This window comes from Scyliorhinus torazame, chromosome 10, assembly GCF_047496885.1.
Source record: "Scyliorhinus torazame isolate Kashiwa2021f chromosome 10, sScyTor2.1, whole genome shotgun sequence".
NCBI lineage: Eukaryota > Metazoa > Chordata > Chondrichthyes > Carcharhiniformes > Scyliorhinidae > Scyliorhinus > Scyliorhinus torazame.
This window is the reverse complement of record NC_092716.1, coordinates 175,934,243-175,954,695: the sequence shown is the minus strand read 5'-3', so window position 1 is coordinate 175,954,695 and position 20,453 is coordinate 175,934,243. Positions and strand designations below refer to the sequence as shown.

At 43.3% G+C, this 20,453-nt stretch overlaps 1 protein-coding gene across 2 annotated transcripts in view; it reads left to right on the top strand.

Annotated features, from left to right (window-relative positions):
• The window catches only part of LOC140431057 (voltage-gated potassium channel KCNC1-like), a 202,475-nt gene extending 183,168 nt beyond the window's left edge, over positions 1-19,307 (top strand). Inside the window, exons 2-4 of one of the 2 annotated variants that reach the window (XM_072518973.1) lie at positions 581-1,514; positions 15,438-15,635; positions 18,451-19,307. In XM_072518973.1, coding sequence (XP_072375074.1) covers positions 581-1,514; positions 15,438-15,635; positions 18,451-18,590 — 1,272 coding nt within the window. In that variant the 3' untranslated portion in view covers positions 18,591-19,307. Of the gene's footprint in view, positions 1-580; positions 1,515-15,437; positions 15,636-16,506; positions 18,358-18,450 lie in introns of those variants that run through there. The other variant, XM_072518974.1, reaches the window with a different exon arrangement.
• Positions 19,308-20,453: the final 1,146 nt, after the last annotated feature.

Sequence of the window (20,453 nt, the reverse complement as noted above, 5' to 3'; positions counted from 1 at the left end):
GTAAAGTTTTCCAAATTGCACAGAAATTGAGCAAATTGATCCAAGCAAATTATTCACTCCAATTAAAAGGAGCATAAGTTTAAAAAAAAATAAGGACGTTGGGAATCAAGGGGTAATCAAATGAAACTTCTACAATCCAAGCTGGAGTTTACAGAATAAGTTATTGAAGGCCATTGAAGCAGACACTATACATGGCTTCAAGAGGAAATGGGATGCATTTCTGAGGGGAAGGGTTTTGAATGATATGAGAGCAAATTGAGTAGTCCTTTGCTCTGAGCAAGTAGATATGATCATGGTGACCACAGTTACGAGCTACAGCATTACTTCGTAGTGCTGATTTTCCAAACCGTGTTTCTTTTGAACAGGATTTTCTACTGGGACCATGGGACCACTAAACTTACCTGATGGTGAGAAAGCAAGTAAGTGGGGCTGTGAGCAATTAGTAAGGAGCAGGCTAGTTGGGAAATTAGAATTTTTCTCTGTTCACAGAAATAATTATGTTCTTATGATTCGTTGTGCATGCTTTGATCCGATCTTCCAAATATTGAAAGTGACTTTCCTATTCTTTTTCTCTTTACAGTACTGTGCTTTCGCTTCACTTTTCTTCATTCTGGTGTCAATCAGCACTTTCTGCCTTGAGACCCACGAGGCATTCAATCCAATCGTTAACAGAACAGAGATTGTAAGGAATGGAAATGAAACCCGGATGGAAATTATTCAGGAAACTGAAACAGAAGCCTTCTTAATGTACATCGAAGGAGTCTGTGTGGTATGGTTTACCTTTGAATTTCTCATGAGGATCACTTTCTGTCCCAACAAAGTGGAGTTTATCAAGAATTCTCTCAATATCATAGACTTTGTGGCTATTCTTCCCTTCTATCTGGAGGTAGGACTCAGTGCTTTGTCTTCCAAAGCTGCTAAGGATGTTCTGGGCTTCTTGAGAGTGGTCCGCTTTGTCCGAATCCTGCGAATCTTCAAGCTGACCCGCCATTTTGTGGGACTGAGAGTTTTAGGACATACTTTGCGTGCAAGCACCAATGAATTCCTGCTGCTCATCATCTTCTTGGCACTTGGCGTCCTGATATTTGCCACCATGATCTACTATGCTGAGAGGATAGGTGCTAACCCCCATGACCTGAGAGCCGATCAACATACACACTTTAAAAATATTCCGATTGGATTCTGGTGGGCCGTGGTAACCATGACTACACTTGGCTATGGAGACATGTATCCTCAGACATGGTCGGGCATGTTGGTAGGAGCCCTCTGTGCTCTTTCGGGCGTGCTGACCATTGCTATGCCAGTCCCTGTCATTGTCAATAATTTTGGAATGTATTACTCCTTAGCGATGGCCAAACAAAAATTACCAAAGAAGAAAAAGAAGCATATACCGAGACCGCCCCAGCTGGGATCCCCCAATTATTGTAAATCTGGTGTAAACTCTCCACATCACAGTACACAGAGTGACACATGCCCACTCGCTCAGGAAGAGATTTTAGAAATAAACAGAGCAGGTAGGAAACCTCTTAGAGGAATGTCCATCTGACCCTCAAATGCCTCCTTTGCACCTACCCCTGATAGTCATTTTATATCCCAACCAGCTTTGGGTTTCTAGAAAGGCAGCACATTTAAGCCATGCCAGTGTTTTGTAAGAAATGTCCTTTTAGTAAGCATGTTACCAAATAGGGTGCAGTCAACCCAGTAGATTCTACTTTGGACCAAATCATTCAACATCAAGATAATTCAAAAACGTCAGCCTTTTGTGGATTCTTAGTATAATCTGTAAATTAATGACTTGTGCCAATTTTTCTTTTAGGTAAAAAGAACAAAATATGTAGACGATTTATATCCCAGAACGGATACAGAAACCTGCATTTACCTTAAGTATTTAGCATTATTCATAGTTTACTGGTTAGTCATCTATAGGATCAAGATTGGGGGAAAACAATAATCTCTGGGTATAAGGAAATGCGAGATTAATGAAAATTAATTCCAAATAATTTCTCTGGAGCTTAATGACTGCTTCAGCTGCAGAAATCTTGCTGCATGAAAATATTTACAGGGTTAGGCTTGAAACTCCTAGAATAGTAGCATAGAGGAGTTCACAGCAAAGAATATTACTCCTGACCTTAGTTTGGCTTTCTGTGAATATATCTCCGTTGCTCTTAAAAGTCTGCTGTGTATTCTCCTTGAACAAACATAGTGCAATAGTGCAAATAATATTATATCTCTGCTACCTAATGTGAAAAGAAGCCACTTACCCTGTTGTTTCTGAGTGAATTAGCATAAAATAATTGTGCATTTTAGTACAAAAGATGTTTAACTCTTTCAATGAGAGAAATATAGTCACATAATCACATCCGATTAAGATGTTTCTAACACCTATTTTAGTATTAAAAATTTTTAGCCTAGAAATTGCTATTTGTATACTAATGGACACATTTAAAATAAACAGGTTAACACCTGCATTAAAATAGGAGTGTCAAGCAACTGCTTTAAGTGTGCGGATATCTGCTAATATCACAAACAGAAATGTCTTATTTTGCTTCAGCAAATTGTCTTCTGAGAGAAAAAGAGATATTAAAGTATAAATAGAGAAGTTAATCCTAGAATATTTGGCAATGAACTAAGTCTCTAAAACAAAGGATTTGGCATTACGGTTGGCAACGTTATCATACAAATTTATTTATCTTTTTAATAGTAAAGTTAATCAATGAACTTTACCAATGATCATCACCATTAAAACAGCAGAGACAAGACTAAAATAAATGCAGGAAGCAATCATACCATAACACTGTCAATAATCATTTCCATCTTATTGGCTTTACTTTCAAGTTCACTGTCTTTTGATAGTGGACCTCTCTTTAGCATGTTTTATATTTCTGGTCTGTTAAATGAATGTTTCTATGGTGATTAGAATGTAAACTGATATCCTGTACATTTCCACACGGCCTATGGGTACTGTTGGGATGCTTTTGATACAAAAATGACTCTTCACCTGTTGGAGTAAAGGCCATTGGCAATGGGAAACATGGGTCACCTCCACTTCTAGTCGCACGTCCAACAAGAAACCCCATTAATTGAGCACCATGCACAACTCCACACTCTTTCTAACTCCTATTTCCACACCTAATCCTGCCACAACTCATATTCACTCACGCCTCTCTCCAGCATAATTCACCTCCCAAAAAATCCAATGTCTAATTTTGAATTCATCAAGTATCTGTCTTTCTTATTCCTCAACTGAGGATTCAACTCCGGCATGGTTTTTTTTTAGAAAATATTTTATTGAAGCATTTGTAATTTTCACAGTTTAACACATTCACATCTCTTAAACAACAGCCAACACACGTAAAGAAAGAAAAAAAAACGACCTACAGAACAACACCCCCTAACTCCCCCCGTTCTATTCCCTAGCTGCCTGTAAACTGTATTCTGTCCTTTTGTAACATTGCCATGCCTTCTGGTTTCCACCCCCCCCCCCCGCTTACTGCTGACGTTCAATTTTCCTTGAAGTAGTCTATGAAAGGCTGCCCTCTCAGGGCGAACCCTTGAATTGATCCTCTCAAAGCGAATTTAATTTTCTCTAGCCTGAGAAACCCTGCCATATCACTGACCCACACTCCTGACTTTGGGGGCTCCTAGTCCCCCCATCCCAGCAAAATCCATCTCTGGGCCACCAGGGAGGAGAAGGCCAGAACATCGGCCTCCCTCCCCCCTTGGCCCCCGGATCTTCCGATACCCCAAATATTGCCAATTCTGGACTCGGAGTTACCCTTCCTTCCAGGACTTCTGACATAACGTCAGCGAATCCCTGCCAGAATTCCCTCAATTTTGGACATGTCTAAAACATATGTACATGGTTTGCCGGGCTACCCCCGCACCGCCCACATCTGTCTTCCACCTCCTCAAGAACCTGCTCATCCGGGCTGCCGTCATGTGGGCTCTGTGGACCACCTTGAACCGGATCAAGCTAAGTCTGGCACACGACGAGGATGAAGTAACTCTCTTCAAAACTTTTTCCCAAAGCTTGAATTCTATCTCCCCACCCAGCTCCTCTTCCCACTTGCTCTTCATCTCCCTGATCGGGACCCCTTCCCACTCCATCAACCCCTTGTATATCTCCGAGACCGTTCCCTCTCCAACCTTTGTTTTTGACATCACCTTATCTTGTAACCCCCTCAGGGGGAGGCGAGGGAAGCCAGGAACCTGCCTCCGGACAAAATCCCGTACCTGGAGGTACCGAAACCCGTTCCCGCCCGGCAACTCAAACTCCTCCTCTGGTGCCTCCAAGGTAGGGAAACCCTCCTGAATGAATAGGTCCCCAAATCTCTCAATTCCTGCCCGACGCCATCCCTTATAGCCCCCATCCAGCACCCCCCAGGGCAAACCGGTGGTTATTACAAATCGGTGACCACACTGACGCCAATCTCCAATCTCCAATCTCCAATCTCATGTGTTGCCTCCATTGCCGCCACACCCTAAGGGCTGCCAACACCACAAAGCTCATAGAGTACCAAACCGGCGAAAATGACAGGGGTGCCGTCAGTAAGGCCTCCAAACTCATACCTTTGCAGGATGCTGCTTCCACTCGCTCCCACACCAATCCCTCCCCCACTACCCACTTCCTGACCATCGATATGTTGGCCGCCCAGTAATAGTTAATAAAGCTCGGGAGGGCCAAACCCCCCTCTTCGCAACCCCGTTCCAGGAGTGCCTTCTCTACTCTCGGAGTTTTACCGGCCCACCACAGAACCCGAGATCGCATTCATTTTCCTGAAAAAAGCCTTGGGATAAAAATCGAAAGACATTGAAAAAAGAAGAGCAGTCTCGGAAGGACCGTCACCTTCACCGTCTGGACCCTCCCCGCCAGCGTCAGCGGGAGCATGTCCCACCTGCAAAAATCCCTTTTCATTTGATCCACCGCTTTGCCCAGATTTAACTTGTGAAGCTGCCCCCAATCCGTAGCCACTTGAATCCCTAGATATCTAAAACTTCTCTCAACCACTCTGAACAGCAACTCCCTCAGTCTCCTTTCCTGCCCCAGCGCCTGGATCACGAACATCTCGCTCTTTCCCATATTTAACTTGTAACCTGAAAATCGCCCCAATTCTCCTAGTATCTCCATGATTTTGGCCATCCCCCCCCATTGGGTCTGTGCAACAAATCGTCCACATATAGAGCGACTCTGTGCTCCACCCACCCCGCCCCTCACTATCCCCCCCGCCAGGCATTTGATGATCTAAGGGCCATCGCTAAGGGCTCTATGGCCAGGGCAAACAGTAATGGGGAGAGCGGGCATCCCTGCCTTGTCCCCCTACAGAGACTAAAGTATTCTGACCGGACTCGGTTGGTTCTTACATTCGCCACCGGAGCCTGATAAAACAGCCGGACCCAATCCACAAATCCCTGTCCGAACCCAAACCTGCCTAAAATGTCCCATAGGAACTTCCACTCCACCTGCTCAAAAGCCTTTTCCGCATCCATGGCTACTACCACCTCAACCTCGCGCCCCTCCACTGGCATCATTATAACAATAAGCCATCTAATATTGGACGTCAGGTGTCAGCCCGTCACAAATCCTATCTGATCTTCCCCGATTACCTCCGGGACGCAATCCTCTATTCGAGTGGCCAAGATCTTTGCCAGCAATTTAGCATCAACGTTCAGCAGGGAAATTGGCCTGTACGATCCACAGTTCTCCGAGTCCATAAGACCATAAGACATAGGAGCGGAAGTAAGGCCATTCGGCCCATCGAGTCCACTCCACCATTCAATCATGGCTGATTTCAACTCCATTTACCCGCTCTCTCTCCAGAGCCCTTAATTCCTCGAGAAATCAAGAATTTATCAACTTCTGTCTTAAAGACACTCAACGTCCCGGCCTCCACCGCCCTCTGTGACAATGAATTCCACATACCCACCACTCTCTGGCTGAAGAAATTTCTCCTCATCTCTGTTCTAAAGTGACTCCCTTTTATTCTAAGGCTGTGCCCCCGGGTCCTAGTCTCCCCTGCTAATGGAAACAACTTCCCTACATCCACCCTATCTAAACCATTCATTATCTTGTAAGTTTCTATTAGATCTCCCCTCAACCTCCTAAACTCCAATGAATATAATCCCAGAATCCTCAGACATTCATCGTATGTTAGGCCTACCATTCCTGGGATCATCCGTGTGAATCTCCGCTGGACCTGCTCCAGTGCCAGTATGTCCTTCCTGAGGTGTGGGGCCCAAAATTGCTCACAGTATTCTAAATGGGGCCTAACTAATGCTTTATAAAGCTTCAGAAGTACATCCCTGCTTTTATATTCCAAGCATCTTGAGATGAATGACAACATTGCATTTGCTTTCTTAATTACGGCCTCAACCTGCAAGTTTACCTTTAGAGAATCCTGGACGAGGACTCCCAAGTCCCTTTGCACTTCAGCATTATGAATTTTGTCACCGTTTAGAAAATAGTCCATGCCTCTATTCTTTTTTCCAAAGTGCAAGACCTCGCACTTGCCCACGTTGAATTTCATCAGCCATTTCTTGGACTATCCTAAACTGTCTAAATCTTTCTGCAGCCTCCCCACCTCCTCCATACTACCTGCCCCTCCACCTATCTTTGTATCATCGGCAAACTTAGCCAGAATGCCCCCAGTCCCATCATCTAGATCGTTAATATGTAAAGAGAACAGCTGTGGCCCCAACACTGAACCCTGCGGGACACCACTCGTCACCGGTTGCCATTCCGAAAAAGAACCTTTTATCCCAACTCTCTGCCTTCTGCCTGACAGCCAATCGTCAATCCATGTTAGTACCTTGCCTCGAATACCATGGGCCCTTATTTTACTCAGCAGTCTCCCGTGAGGCACCTTATCAAAGGCCTTTTGGAAGTCAAGATAGATAACATCCATTGGCCCTCCTTGGTCTAACCTATTTGTTATCTCTTCAAAGAACTCTAACAGGTTTGTCAGGCACGACCTCCCCTTACTAAATCCATGCTGACTTGTCCTAATCTGACCCTGCATTTCCAAGAATTTAGAAATGTCATCCTTAACAATGGATTCTAGAATCTTGCCAACAACCGAGGTTAGGCTAATTGGCCTATAATTTTCTATCTTTTTCCTTGTTCCCTTCTTGAACAGGGGGGTTACAACAGCGATTTTCCAATCCTCTGGGACTTTCCCTGACTCCAGTGACTTTTGAAAGATCATAACTAACGCCTCCACTATTTCTTCAGCTATCTCCTTTAGAACTCTAGGATGTAGTCCATCTGGGCCCGGAGATTTATCAATTTTTAGACCTCTTAGTTTCGCTAGCACTTTCTCCTTTGTGATAGCTACCATATTCAACTCTGCCCCCTGACTCTCCGGAATTGTTGGGATATTACTCATGTCTTCTACTGTGAAGACTGACGCAAAGTATTTATTTAGTTCCTCAGCTATTTCCTTGTCTCCCATCACAAAATTACCAGCGTCATTTTGGAGCTGCCCAATGTCAACTTTTGCCTCCCGTTTGTTTTTAATGTATTTAAAGAAACTTTTACTATCATTCCTAATGTTACTGGCTAGCCTACCTTCCTATTTGATCCTCTCTTTCCTTATTTCTCTCTTTGTTATCCTCTGTTTGTTTTTGTAGCCTTCCCAATCTTCTGACTTCCCACTACTCTTTGCCACATTATAGGCTTTCTCTTTTGCTTTGATGCATTCCCTAACTTCCTTTGTCAGCCATGGCTGCCTAATCCCCCCCCTCTGATAACCTTTCTTTTCTTTGGGATGAACCTCTGTACTGTGTCCTCAATTACTCCCAGAAACTCCTGCCATTGCTGTTCTACTGTCTTTCCCACGAGGCTCTGCTCCCAGTCGATTTTCATCAGTTCCTCCCTCATGCCCCTGTAGTTACCTTTATTTAACTGTAACACCTTTACATCTGATTCTACCTTCTTTCTTTCAAATTGGAGATTGAATTCTACCATATTATGATCACTGCCTCCTAAGTGCTCCCTTACTTTAAGATCTTTAATCAAGTCTGGCTCATTACATAATACTAAGTCCAGAATGGCCTGTTCCCTCGTGGGCTCCATCACAAGCTGTTCCAAAAAGCCCTCCTGTAAACATTCAATGAATTCCCTTTCCTTGGGTCCACTGGCAGCATTATTTACCCAGTCCACCTGCATATTGAAGTCCCCCATGATCACTGTGACCTTGCCTTTCTGACATGCACTTTCTATTTTGTGGTGCATTTTGTGCTCCCGGTCCTGACCACTGTTAGGAGGCCTGTACATAACTCCCATTATGGTTTTTTTGCCTTTGTGGTTCCACAACTCTACCCACACAGACTCTCCATCATCTGACCCTATGTCATTTAGTACTATTGATTTAATTTCATTCCTAATTAACAAGGCAACCCCGCCCCCTCTGCCCACCTCCCTGTCTTTTCGATAGGTTGTGAATCCCTGGATGTTTAAATGCCAGTCCTGAACCCCCTGCAACCATGTCTCTGTGATGCCTCCCACATCATACCTGCCAGTCACAATCTGGGCCACAAGTTCATCTACCTCGTTCCGTACACTGCGCGCATTTAAATATAGCACCTTTAATTCTCTATTGACCGTCCCTTTTTGTTTTCTTAGTGTGGTGGACCTTTGTTTACTGAGCCTTTCCATACACTGTGTCATATTTTGTGGGATGGGGACTATCGTAACCTCTCCTGAGTTCTGTCTTTTCGTGCTTTTTTGTATTCCTAAGCAGCTACGCTTCCCACTGATTACTTCACCTCTTGGTTCCCTGACTTTCCCTTCCCCCCCAATCTTTAGTTTAAAGTCCTATTGACCACCCTATTTATTCTTTTCGCCAGAACACTGGTCCCAGCTCGGTTCAGGTGGAGACCATCCCAACGGTATAAGTCCCCCCTGTCCCAAAACTGATGCCAGTGTCCCATGAAAAGGAACCCCTCTTTCCCACACCACTTTTTCAGCCACGTGTTAACTTCCCTTATTCTTACCTCCCTATGCCAATTTGCACATGGCTCGGGCAGTAATCCGGAGATTATGTCCCTTGAGGACCTGTTTTTTAATTTGAATCCTAGCTCTTTATAATCTCTAAATAGGTCCTCTTTCCTAGACTTGCCTATGTTGTTGGTACCGACATGGACCACAACAACTGGATCCTCCCCCTCCCTCTCCAGTATCCTTTCAAGCCGGTCAGAGATGTCCCGCACCCTAGCACCGGGCAGGCAACATACCATGCGGGACTCTTTATCCTGCTCACAAAGGATACTATCTATCCCCCTGATAATAGAATCCCCTACAACTACAACTTGCCTATTTACTCCCTCCCCTTGAATGGCCTGCTGAACCATGGTGCCTTGGTCAGCTGACTCATCCTTCCTGCAGCCCTGTTCACCATCCACACAGGGAGCAAGTGCCTCATACCTGTTGGACAGAGTCAAGGGCTGAGGCTCCTGAGTTCCTGACTGCTGGTTCCCTTTACCTGCCTGACTTGCAGTCACACCCTGCTGTCCCTGGCCACTGGCAGGATTTAAACTACTTACTCTGACAGGTGTGACTGCCTCCTGAAACACAGTGTCCAGGTAAGTCTCCCCCTCCCGGATGTGCCTCAGTGTTTGAAGCTCAGACTCCAGCTCATCAACTCTGAGCCGGAGCTCTTCGAGCAGCCAACACTTACTGCAGATGTGGTCGCTGCAGCTCGCAATGGGATCTGCCAGCTCCCACATCAAGCAGCTCAAGCACATCACCTGACCAGCCATCACTAATTAATTAATTAGTTTAATTTAAGTTTATGAGTTTAGCTGCGTTTTTTTTAAAATTTGGGCCAGATTTGCTATCAACCAATCAGATCACAGCTTCCCTCTGACGTCACCTTTGGGAAAAAAACTGGAAAACAGGAAGTTTCCATTAGGTTTTTATACTCACAGAGACTGCTCCTCCTCCTCCGAACGGCTCCCGAAATTAGGCCCGAAGAAAGAGAGAACAAAACAGTAGGGAAAAAGCACCTTCTCCCACTCTTCACCGAATTACCTCACTGCACCAAACTACCAAATTCTCACTCTGTCTGTGTCTCACTCACTCAGGCTGTGTCTCCTTGACCTGCGCAATGCTTACTAATGTGCGCTTTCTGTCTGTCTTTTATACAGACTTTAGGACGACTCACACTAAAACTTCAAAGAGAAGAAAACAATGTGTACCTTTGTGCCCCTTAACAGGCCTCAGATGACTGCCAGATAACTGCCTCTCAGCAATTAGGGTGGGGGCAGCTTCAGCCAATCAGACACTAATCTACACTGCACTTTTAACTGAAAAAGTCCTTATCTCGCATCAGGATGAGAGAGATTGATGCCTGTGATAGCGTTGGGGGGAGTATTCCTAGTTCCCTAGACCCGTTAAAAGCCTTAACCAGGCCCCAGTAACCCAGAGAACTTTTTATAAAATTCCACTGGGACTCCATCAGGTCCCGGGGCCTTACCTGATTGCATTGCCCTCAACCCATCTATCACCTCCCCGAGCCAAATTGGGCCCCCCAGGTCTTGCACCAGCTCCTCACCTACCTTCGGGAACTCTAGCCTCTCTAAGAATTGATTCATACCCTCCATCCCAGCTGGGGGTTCCAACTCATATAACCGACTATAAAATTTACGGAACACGTCATTCACCGCCCCCCACGTCTATCACTACCTTCCCTTTCATATCCTTTATTTTCCCTATTTCTCTCGCCGCCTCCTGCTTCCTCAGCTGATGTGCCATCATCCTGCTAGCATTCTCCCCATATACATATTTTGCCCTCCTCAGCTGTCCCTCCGCCTTACCTGTGGAAAGGAGCCCAAATTCCATTTGGAGTCTCTGACGGTCCCCCAGGAGCTCCTCATTCGGAGACTCCGCGTGCCTCCTGTCCACCTGTAAGATTTCTCCTACCAATCTGTCCAGCTCCCCCCACTCAGTTTTCTCCCTATGGACCTGAATCAAAATAAATTCCCCTCTGATAACTGCCTTCAGTGCCTCCCAAACCACTCCCGCCGCAGTCTCTCCTGTATCATTGTTTTTCATGTACCCCCGGATGGCCTCCCTCACAGATCTTATCGTTCGCTAGCAGCCCGGCATGTTATCTCCACTGTGGGCGCTGAGACTTTCCCGTGCTTGCCCGTAGGCATACCCAATGTGGCGCATTGTCTGACATCACAATTGCTGAGTACTCTGTCCTTCACCCCCGCTAACAGTGTTTTATCCAGTACAAAGAAATCTATCCTGGAGTATACCTTGTGCACATGGGAGTAAAATGAATATTCCTTGCTCTTTGGCCTCCCAAATCTCCACGGATCCACCCCTCCCATGCACTCCATGAACCCCCTTTGGCCATTGCTGATACTTTCCCTGACCTAGAACTCGACCGGCCCAGTATCGGATCCAGGACCGTGTCGAAGTTACCCCCCATAAACAGCCAGTCCGAGTCCAGGTCAGGGATCTTTCCCAGCACCTTCCTAACAAATGCGACATCATCCCAGTTTGGGGCGTATATATTTACCATTACCACTGCCATTCCCTCCAGCTTCCCACTGACTATAATAAATCTACCCCCCGGTCTCCCTCTATCCTCCCCAATCTCAAATGCCACCCTCTTGTTAATCAGGATGGCCATCCCCTGTTTTAAAGTCCAGTCCCGAATGAAACACCTGTCCGTCCCATCCCTCCTTCAATCTGAATTGGTCTCCCAGCTTCAAGTGTGTCTCCTGCAGCATGGCCACATCCCATGTCTCAGTCTCAGGTGTGCAAACACACAGGTCCTTTTGACCGGCCCATTCAGTCCACAAACATTCCACATAACTAGTCTGGTCGGGGCGGGGCTCCCCCCTCCCCGTCGATCAGCCATGACCTTTCCTAGGCCAGCCCTAAGCCCATGCCCCGCACCTCCCTTGGTCTGCCCCTCGGCAGCAACCGCCCTCTGCTCTCTATCTCCAATCCCCCGAAGGTCCCTTACTCGTCAGCAGTCCCCTCCCATCCCCCAATCCTCCCCTCCTCCCCTACTCCATCTCTCCTCAGCTCTCCCCCCACTTTGCTTCCATTAACTAGCTATCCAGCTAGCCTAGTAGCTCTCTCCCCCAGCACCTAACATTCTACAACCTGCCGGATCTCCTCTCCCACTCTGAAAATAAGTTCTCAACACAGTAACATCCAATACAGAAAACAAACAAACATTCCCCCAAGGCCCAGGGGTAGAGGCCCACCCCCACTCCCTTAACAGAATCTTATCTATCCCATCACCTTCAAACAGAATCAAAACAATAGAAGAAACATCAAACGGAAAAAAATTATGCATACAGAAACTCAACCATCTTTTTTCCGATAGAAGAGAAAAAACATCGCAACTCAAAACCCTTGTCACTGAAGTTCGACACATACAACAACAAATCAAAATCAAATCAAGCAGAAAAAGCCCTTCTCCTGAAAGTCACAACTTAATTACAGAATTGAAAGATTGAGATTTTTCCAGACAGAGAAAGAAAGAACCGCACTAAACTTTCCCCCCCGCCCACTTTCTTACAAAAAATTCAGTCCACCACAGTTCAGGTTTTAAAGTCCTTATGCATCCACCAAGTTCTTGTCTTTCATAAAGACCTCCACATCTTCCGGCGAGCCAAAGTATAGCTCCCGGTTCTCGTCGGTCACCCAGAGACGGGCCGGGTAGAGCAGTCCAAATTTTACGTCTTTCGCATACAGGGCCGCCTTAACTTTATTAAAACTCGTCCTCCTCTTTGTAAGGTCTGCTCCCCAATCCTGATACACCCGGATCTCTGACTCTTCCCAGGTGCACCTTTAGCAACTTTTGTTGAGAAATTCCTGCAAAAATCCAGCTTAAAAGCCATTAAAAGACCACTAGAGGTGAGTAGAGCTGCTAAATGTGCGACTGTTCACTCCATGGCCACCACTGGAAGTCTCAACTTCGGCATGGTTTACAGGGCCCTAGACCTGTCCATCCCATCCCTGCACTTCTGCTCTCATCCATTTTCCTCCTTCCCTGAACCATAATGGAGTTTCCCTTGTCCTCACATTCTACTCCACCAGCCTCCATATGAACAGATTATCCTCCGCCCATTTCCATTACTCCAGCTCTGAACACATCCACTTCAGCACTCCAGAGAGACAGTTTCTCCACCCTGGTCCAATCCTCCATCACTCCCAAAATCCCCTCCCCTTCTCCTGGCACCATCTCATGCAAACATAGGAGATGAAATACTTGTCCTTTTATCTCCTCTTCTCACTGCTCAGGGCCCCAAACAATCCATTCAGGTGAAACATCAATATTTGTATTTCTTTGAATTCAGTATACTGCATTCACTGCTCATGATGCAGTCTCCTCTACATTAAAGAGTCAAAACACAGGCTGGGTGACTGCTTAGCGAATCACCTTTGTTCAGTTTACAAATGTGATCCCGAGATTCCAGTCTCCTGTGACCATAACGTTCTGCCCCACTTCCCCTCTGACCACTTTGTCCTCTGCCTCCTAGATGTTTCCGATAATGTTCAATGTAGACTCAAGGAACAGCTCCTCATATTTTGATTCAGCGCCTTACTACCTTCAACGTTGAGTCCAACAATGTCAGAGCATCGTCTCTGTCCCAGTTTTTGGACATTGGTGATGACTCTGCTATTCCCCATTTACACCTATCTTTTCTTTCTTTACTTGTCCCAATGCCATCCCTTTTTGCCTTACACCATCATTCCTCTTGTAATTTAATCTCTTCTGTTCTCTACCCTATCACTATCCTTCCTTTTTGTCATTACCCGCGGATGCCTTACCCTCTCTCTGTCCTTGCTTAAAGCTTGCTACATTTCTAACTTTTTCCAGTTCTGACGATAGGTCAGTTAACTCTGTTTCTCTCTCCACAGATGCTACCTGACCTGTTGAGTATTTTCAGCATTTGCGGCTTTATTTTAGATTTCCAGCATCTACAGTATTTTGCTTTTGTACCTGTATGTGGAACTCAGTTCTGTTCATGGAACTAGCAGCATAGTGAGAATGATTAGTTGAATACCTCATTAACTGTGCTCCAGAATAAAGCATATGACTTAATTCCCAGATGAGCTAATATTCCTAAGGGTTATGTCTTCCCTGTGCAGTTGCATTTGACTGAACAAAGCCAAAACATAATGCATATTTTGCATTTAATTTCTATAGCTAACTCTCCAGCTGGCAAAGCTCACTTACCCACATGGTGCCCCTATACTATCCACACATGGCCAATATATATTGACAGATAGATAAAGGTCACCAGAGAGATGGAGAGAAAGAAAGGAGAAGAATCACAAGGTTGAGATCTTAATACATATGAATCATTCTGCTTGCTGTCTGGCAACATAATACAAACAAGATTAAACATGTTTAATTAATGAGCTGGTACTTAAACGATCCAATTAGGATGCAGCCAAATACATAATGCTGGAGAAGTCTGTGGCCCACTGTCCTCCCCCAGCTCCACTACACCTTCTTCAGCATATTTTCAATGCTCTTCATAGTATTTGTCATCTTCTTTCTATATTAATACCTTCACCACTACTTCAGTATTTTCCTCCAAGCCTTTGTTCCCATGTTCACAATGCTCTTCGCCATTCTAGCATTACTTGCCATATTTAGCGGGTTTTTTTCTGGATGGTGGGGCAAGAGGAGAAATGTACCCTTTTCATTCTGACAATGCCATGTGCAGGTGATAGATGATGTGTGACGATGCATTTTATGATAATGGGACATGTATTAGTGGTCAAAGGGAAGTAATTATTCACAACAAAGACAATAACCCTTCATTCAGTTGGCACTTGATTTTACTGAGGGATGTGAGTGGCTGATGGATCAGACTGTTGCTACTTACTGCCATATGGTAATAGGCACAGCTGATTAAAAGCCTTGCTGTCTGTAAAACAAATTGAACACATGACTGGGTGTGAACAAAAATTACTTTACAGTTTTAGCCTACATTAAACAGAGTATTAATCTTTGGCCTACAGGCACTGATCTATCCCCCAGTCACTTTAAGCCCACTGACCAGAGTATCCGCAATCAATATTTCTAAATGGATGTCTCCCACTATAGAAATTACATAAAGATATCCCTGTACAACACATTTATCATAGTGGTGTGTATTTATATTCCTCCATCAGCCAATGTTTTAGAACTTAATTGTTTCTGTCTCTCAAAGTTGCATCTTGCAGTTAGTTACTTGCAGTTAGAACTATGAAACCTATCTCTCAAATTTTGGTGCCTTTGCTTACTAGTGTGATTTCATTTGCCAATGCAAAATATTTTATTGGCTGAATGTGCTGCCTCTGGAGTACTTTAGTAGATTGCATAGAACGTTACAAAGCGTAGATTCTACTAACCTTTAGTAAGAAACGCAAACATAGTACCTAGCATTTCATTCAGCTTTTGCTTGTATATTTGAAGATTTTAAACAGAACGGTGATGCAGCAAATGCAGCATTGGCAAACGAAGATTGTCCTCATATTGACCAGGCACTGACGCCTGAGGATCACCTCCCCTTCACTCGTTCTAACACCAGGGAGAGGAATGCCAGAGACGGACCCTGCTTCCTCTTATCAACCGGGGAATTTGCATGTCCACCCGATGGAGGAATAAGAAAGGGTACGTAATACACAGGCAAGATACAGTAACCTTATAGGTATACATATCAATCTGTTAAATCTAGTATTGCTAGGATATACAGCTGCATTGGAGAAAGTATATCATGGATTAATAAACAATGCTTAGTTGTGTAGAGTAATTGTCTATGAAATTCCATAGAGATTTTAGAAAGACGCTAAGCGCCATGAATTAAAGTGTAGAATTTCATTCAAGTCCTCTCACTGGTGTATTGTATATATATATGTATATATATAGATCTATACATAGAGAGACAGTATTATTCAAACCATGCCATTGGTGTGGTATATAGGAGCTTCATGTGCCATTTCTGATGGACAGTCTTCTATAGAGAACATTTAATATGTAAATATAATTTATAAAGTAAATTAAAAGCCAGACTAAAAATTTGATCACAACACTTTCATAAGAAAGTAGCTCAAAAACCTCAGCTAAAATTACCTTTGTAGCAAAGTGTTGAATTTGATTCCGTATTGGACAGATTGGCTAAAGAGTAATTCACTAGTGTGTTTCAATGTCAGCATATTGTTGGCCCGTGGAAGTATGTTTCTACCAGCATGAACGATGGAAACCTTTCAGCTTAAATCCATCCTGTACGTGTTCTTGTAGATCAGTTCAATGTTAAGTTTTTGTGCATGTTTGAAATGGAATTGGTTGCATGTCTAGTCTTTAAACGCTTCAATGGACTTCAGAATAGTATCAAATTGGCATCCAAAAGAGGTCAATTCCTACTCATATGAAAGACTAAAGAGTTCCCAAGCATTCCTTCAGTCATTATTGGCATTATATGGAGTGAGATATTACGAGGCTTAACCTCAAAGCAAATACATTTCAATCTGGTTTCCCCCCACAGAGTTGACACCGAAGACCTACGTAAGGGCTTTCATGACCTTAAATTTGGTAAACTCAATTGGTTAGTACATTTTCTAGTTATTCACTCATATAAAAAAAATATCCAAATAGAATGACTTTGGCATAGCTTATTTTACTAGTATCCTGACCATTACATTTTCTGTTCAGTTGGTTTAATGTTTGTTTGCTATGTTTGACTTTCATTGTCCAGGTCTTATGGAGGTGAATAATCAGAATAGAGTCAACTCTGCAATACCTTGCTGACTAGGTCAAAACATTAACTCAAAGTTAACTTAATGAACTCATATTTCTGAGGCGTTCATTTGCAGATGCAAAGCAATTTTAATCACATCCCTGTTTTATGTAAAACTGTGGCACTTTCCTGGTTGGAAAGCTGAAAATTGACATTTGGAAAGAGAGTGGGGGATTAAGCAACAGTGATCTGGTGAGTTATACGCTCGCCTTTGACCTCTGCACCTGGGTTTCAAATCACATTCACATGATGAAAGACTCCGCTCTCTCTTGACTAATATCGAAAACAAATCTGGACAGTCTCAATAACATTTGGGTGGGATTGGTTCTGTGCTGAAACCTCACTAATTTGGCAATCTTGCACACTGGGGGTGTAGAAAATGGAAATAAAGTGCTCTGAGGTAGGCATTGTGAGATGTTGCAGAAGCAGATTAGAAAGAGTTTTATTCTGTCTCTAAATATACGAAGCAATACCTGACCCGGGAATGCTTGATATGGACATGGCTGAATGGAAAGAATTTCCTCAGCTTTAAAATCATTCCCCTTGATGTGTACAAAATTTACATGAGAAGGTTTAAATGTAAGCAGTATGGATAAACCTTTTAAAATATTTCCGCCTAATATCTCCACTGAGCCAATGCTGTTGCTATGGCAACAGTTTAGATTCATTTCACTTTCCGCCTGGCTCCAAGGGTAACTAATAACTAGGTGCCTGATAATAATTAAGTTGTCTTTCTCATTTTATATTATAATTCCTACCTCAGAAAAATTCCTTAACACAACATAGCAACCTTTTATTTACTTTCTGTATTTTTGTTCTCTAATCAAAAATTATCTTTAAATCAATATTTACCAGTTCAAAATTGCCCTGTTTGATGTGCTGGAGACATCTGTGCACGACAATTTAAGTCTCAAAAGACCAGTCTTTCCATATTGTCCTGGCATGTAGATTCTGCTTTTGAATCAGGGCTACCTTCTTTTTTATTCACATCACCAGCCTTGACGTAATCTTGATTTGGACAACTCTTCCCTCAGCCCACTTGAAACAAATGCCAACTGTTTTGCACACAATCAGTTTAATATAAATAGTCAATAGCGGCAAAGAAAATATGGGCGCACAGAGTGGTTGTTGTCTATCTGTGGAGATCAGAAGCTGAGTGGAATTGGACTTGGCAGTTACATTTTTGTTGCTCATTTTGCTGCAATTTGACTTGGCGATTGATTGAATTGTTGCCATCTCAGGGATGACACAAAGACATTACGTTGCTCATTTTTTTAACCTGTTAGCTGTTTTGAAGTAATAACTTACTCGAAAACTTACAGTCCTAATCTCTTAAAATTATATAATAAATCATATTATGGCTAAACAGAGATTAATTGTTCCCTAAAACTGAACGATAATCAGATTATCACAGGGGTAAGCTCTATGAACAGCATATCCAATGTAATATTCATAAATATCACATCACCTAAGTGCTTTCTTAGGAAATATTGTCTGGTGAAATGAGAGTTGGGAACACTGGGAGGTGGAAGCAATCCCTAGTAACTACTCTTTGTCTTTCATTAACAGTGATACTGCTCTGAGCATGCAAATGCATGGAGATGCTTTACAAGACTGGCAATGATGTAGACTCATCATTATCCATTCTATTGTTGATCCAATGCTGTACTTTGCATTTTTCCTTACATAAAGGTTTTGAAAACTCAAGAAGCCTAAACAACAGAGCTGGCATGAGCAGAAATATACTAAAATTGCCTTCAGTGTCTTCTTCGCTCTACAGCTCTCCTTGTCCATTGAGGCATTCTCCGTCTCCCATACCATCCATTTTATAGCATGGATTAGTAGCTGAGAATGGTCCAAAGCTTTAGTCCTACAGCCTATACTGTCTTGCATAAAACCAGGTAATAAGTCTGAAGAACGCATGTCTCTGGGTAGCACCTTGCTTCTGGCGGTTCTACTGTTGACGTTAGTTGGAACAAGCCGTGGTAGTTTCTAGATGACATTACGCAGGCACACAGTGGCACTGGAGGTCCGAATGCTGCATGTGTTTGGTGCATAGATGGAGGTGATGCAGCTACATACAGTTCCCAATAATAGATGGTGCAGCCCATTGCTATCGAAGCATAGCTGTCCAATTATGAATACACTGGCTCTTTGAGAATGGGTAACCTTTATGTCTGCTGCTGCACCTGGTCAACGTTTGAAGATTTCTTTCTCAGGATCTTTTGAGCCATTGGACCCTGAAGGAGTTCAGGCAAACATGCACAGTTTGAGGTGCCAATGCATGGAAGCCAAACCAGTTGCAAGCAATACACTGTAGAGGTGCCAGTTAGTCCGGGTGCATGCAAAGGCCATTAGAAGATGGACACTGCTGCCTCTGCATGTAGCTATCAATTTATTTAACAGAACAAAATGCCACGTTTATGTTGAAGGGCAGGGGAAGGAAGCTCAAGTATTCACTGTATTCTTTGCATGCAGATTTCTGCAAAGGCAGCCCTGTCATTGCTAAATATATGCAAGCAGGGGCAGTCAGAGTAACTTAATGTGCTGGGACAGAATTGGACGCTCTGTGGGCAATTATCTGCCCACTGGGAACATTTCAAGAGAAGAAGACCAACCTCTTTAGGACAAGCAAAACTACTCCAAGCCAAACAGATTTCTAAGGACCATTGTGTGTTACAGATTTGACCCTGAGTTGTTGGATGTTTCTAAAGCATATTGTTTCTGAAAACAAAAACTGTAGAAGATTTGTAATTATTTGCCAGCATGAACTGCATGTTATCGAAACTGTAATTCTATGATTAACCTTTAAGTCAGAAGTTCTGTTTCCTTCCAAATTCCTTTAATTTTACATACTTTGATGTAATCATAATGTAAAAGGATTATAATTAACTACATTTATTTGCAATGGATTGCTTTTTTTGTATTATTCACGAATCAGTGCAAGATTAGAGAAAAATATGTGTAGGTGGCAATTGGTCATATTGACCACTCCTCCATGCTTCAGAGCTACATCAGAAACAAACCGTTAAAACCATGTATTCAGAAAGCACTTTTGCCCCTGTCTCTGATTAGGTTGGCATACTAGTGAACTTGTATTTTCTGGACATGTGTATCTCTATGGATATTAACTCTTCATCCAGATGGTCCGGGCCTCTTTCCATTCACCACTGTATATTTTCAGACTTGCAGACTCTCAATTAGGAAGTGTGCATTCCGTTGAACAGTACCAATTTATCTGTGTCGTTTTCCGTGGCAGGACTGCCAGTCCAAGTCAGCGAATGACTTCACTCCAATTTGGTCTCCTAAAGTTGGAATCAATACTTCAGCACTGTATGCAATTTAGTTCTGAATACGTGCATGCACAATATGATATGCAACGAAATCTAGCATGAAATAAATTTTGTATTAACTTATCCTCTGCTTGCACTGTTTAGTTTATTTTGTTGTCTTTAATGTAAGTCGTGCACTGATGCATTCACTGTTATGTCTGATTAAAAATAAAGAAGGGTTAGACTGTTGGTATCAGGCTGATCTTCAAATGATGAATGTGTGAGCCTTGATGGACTTGGGGAAAAGCTGTTACTTATTACCAACGGTTCTTGCGCAGTCTTAAAGTCTATCTACAATTTAAAAATGTGTTTAATTATGGATTTTATTATTCAAAAGGTAATGTAGCTGTTAAAAGATGTAGA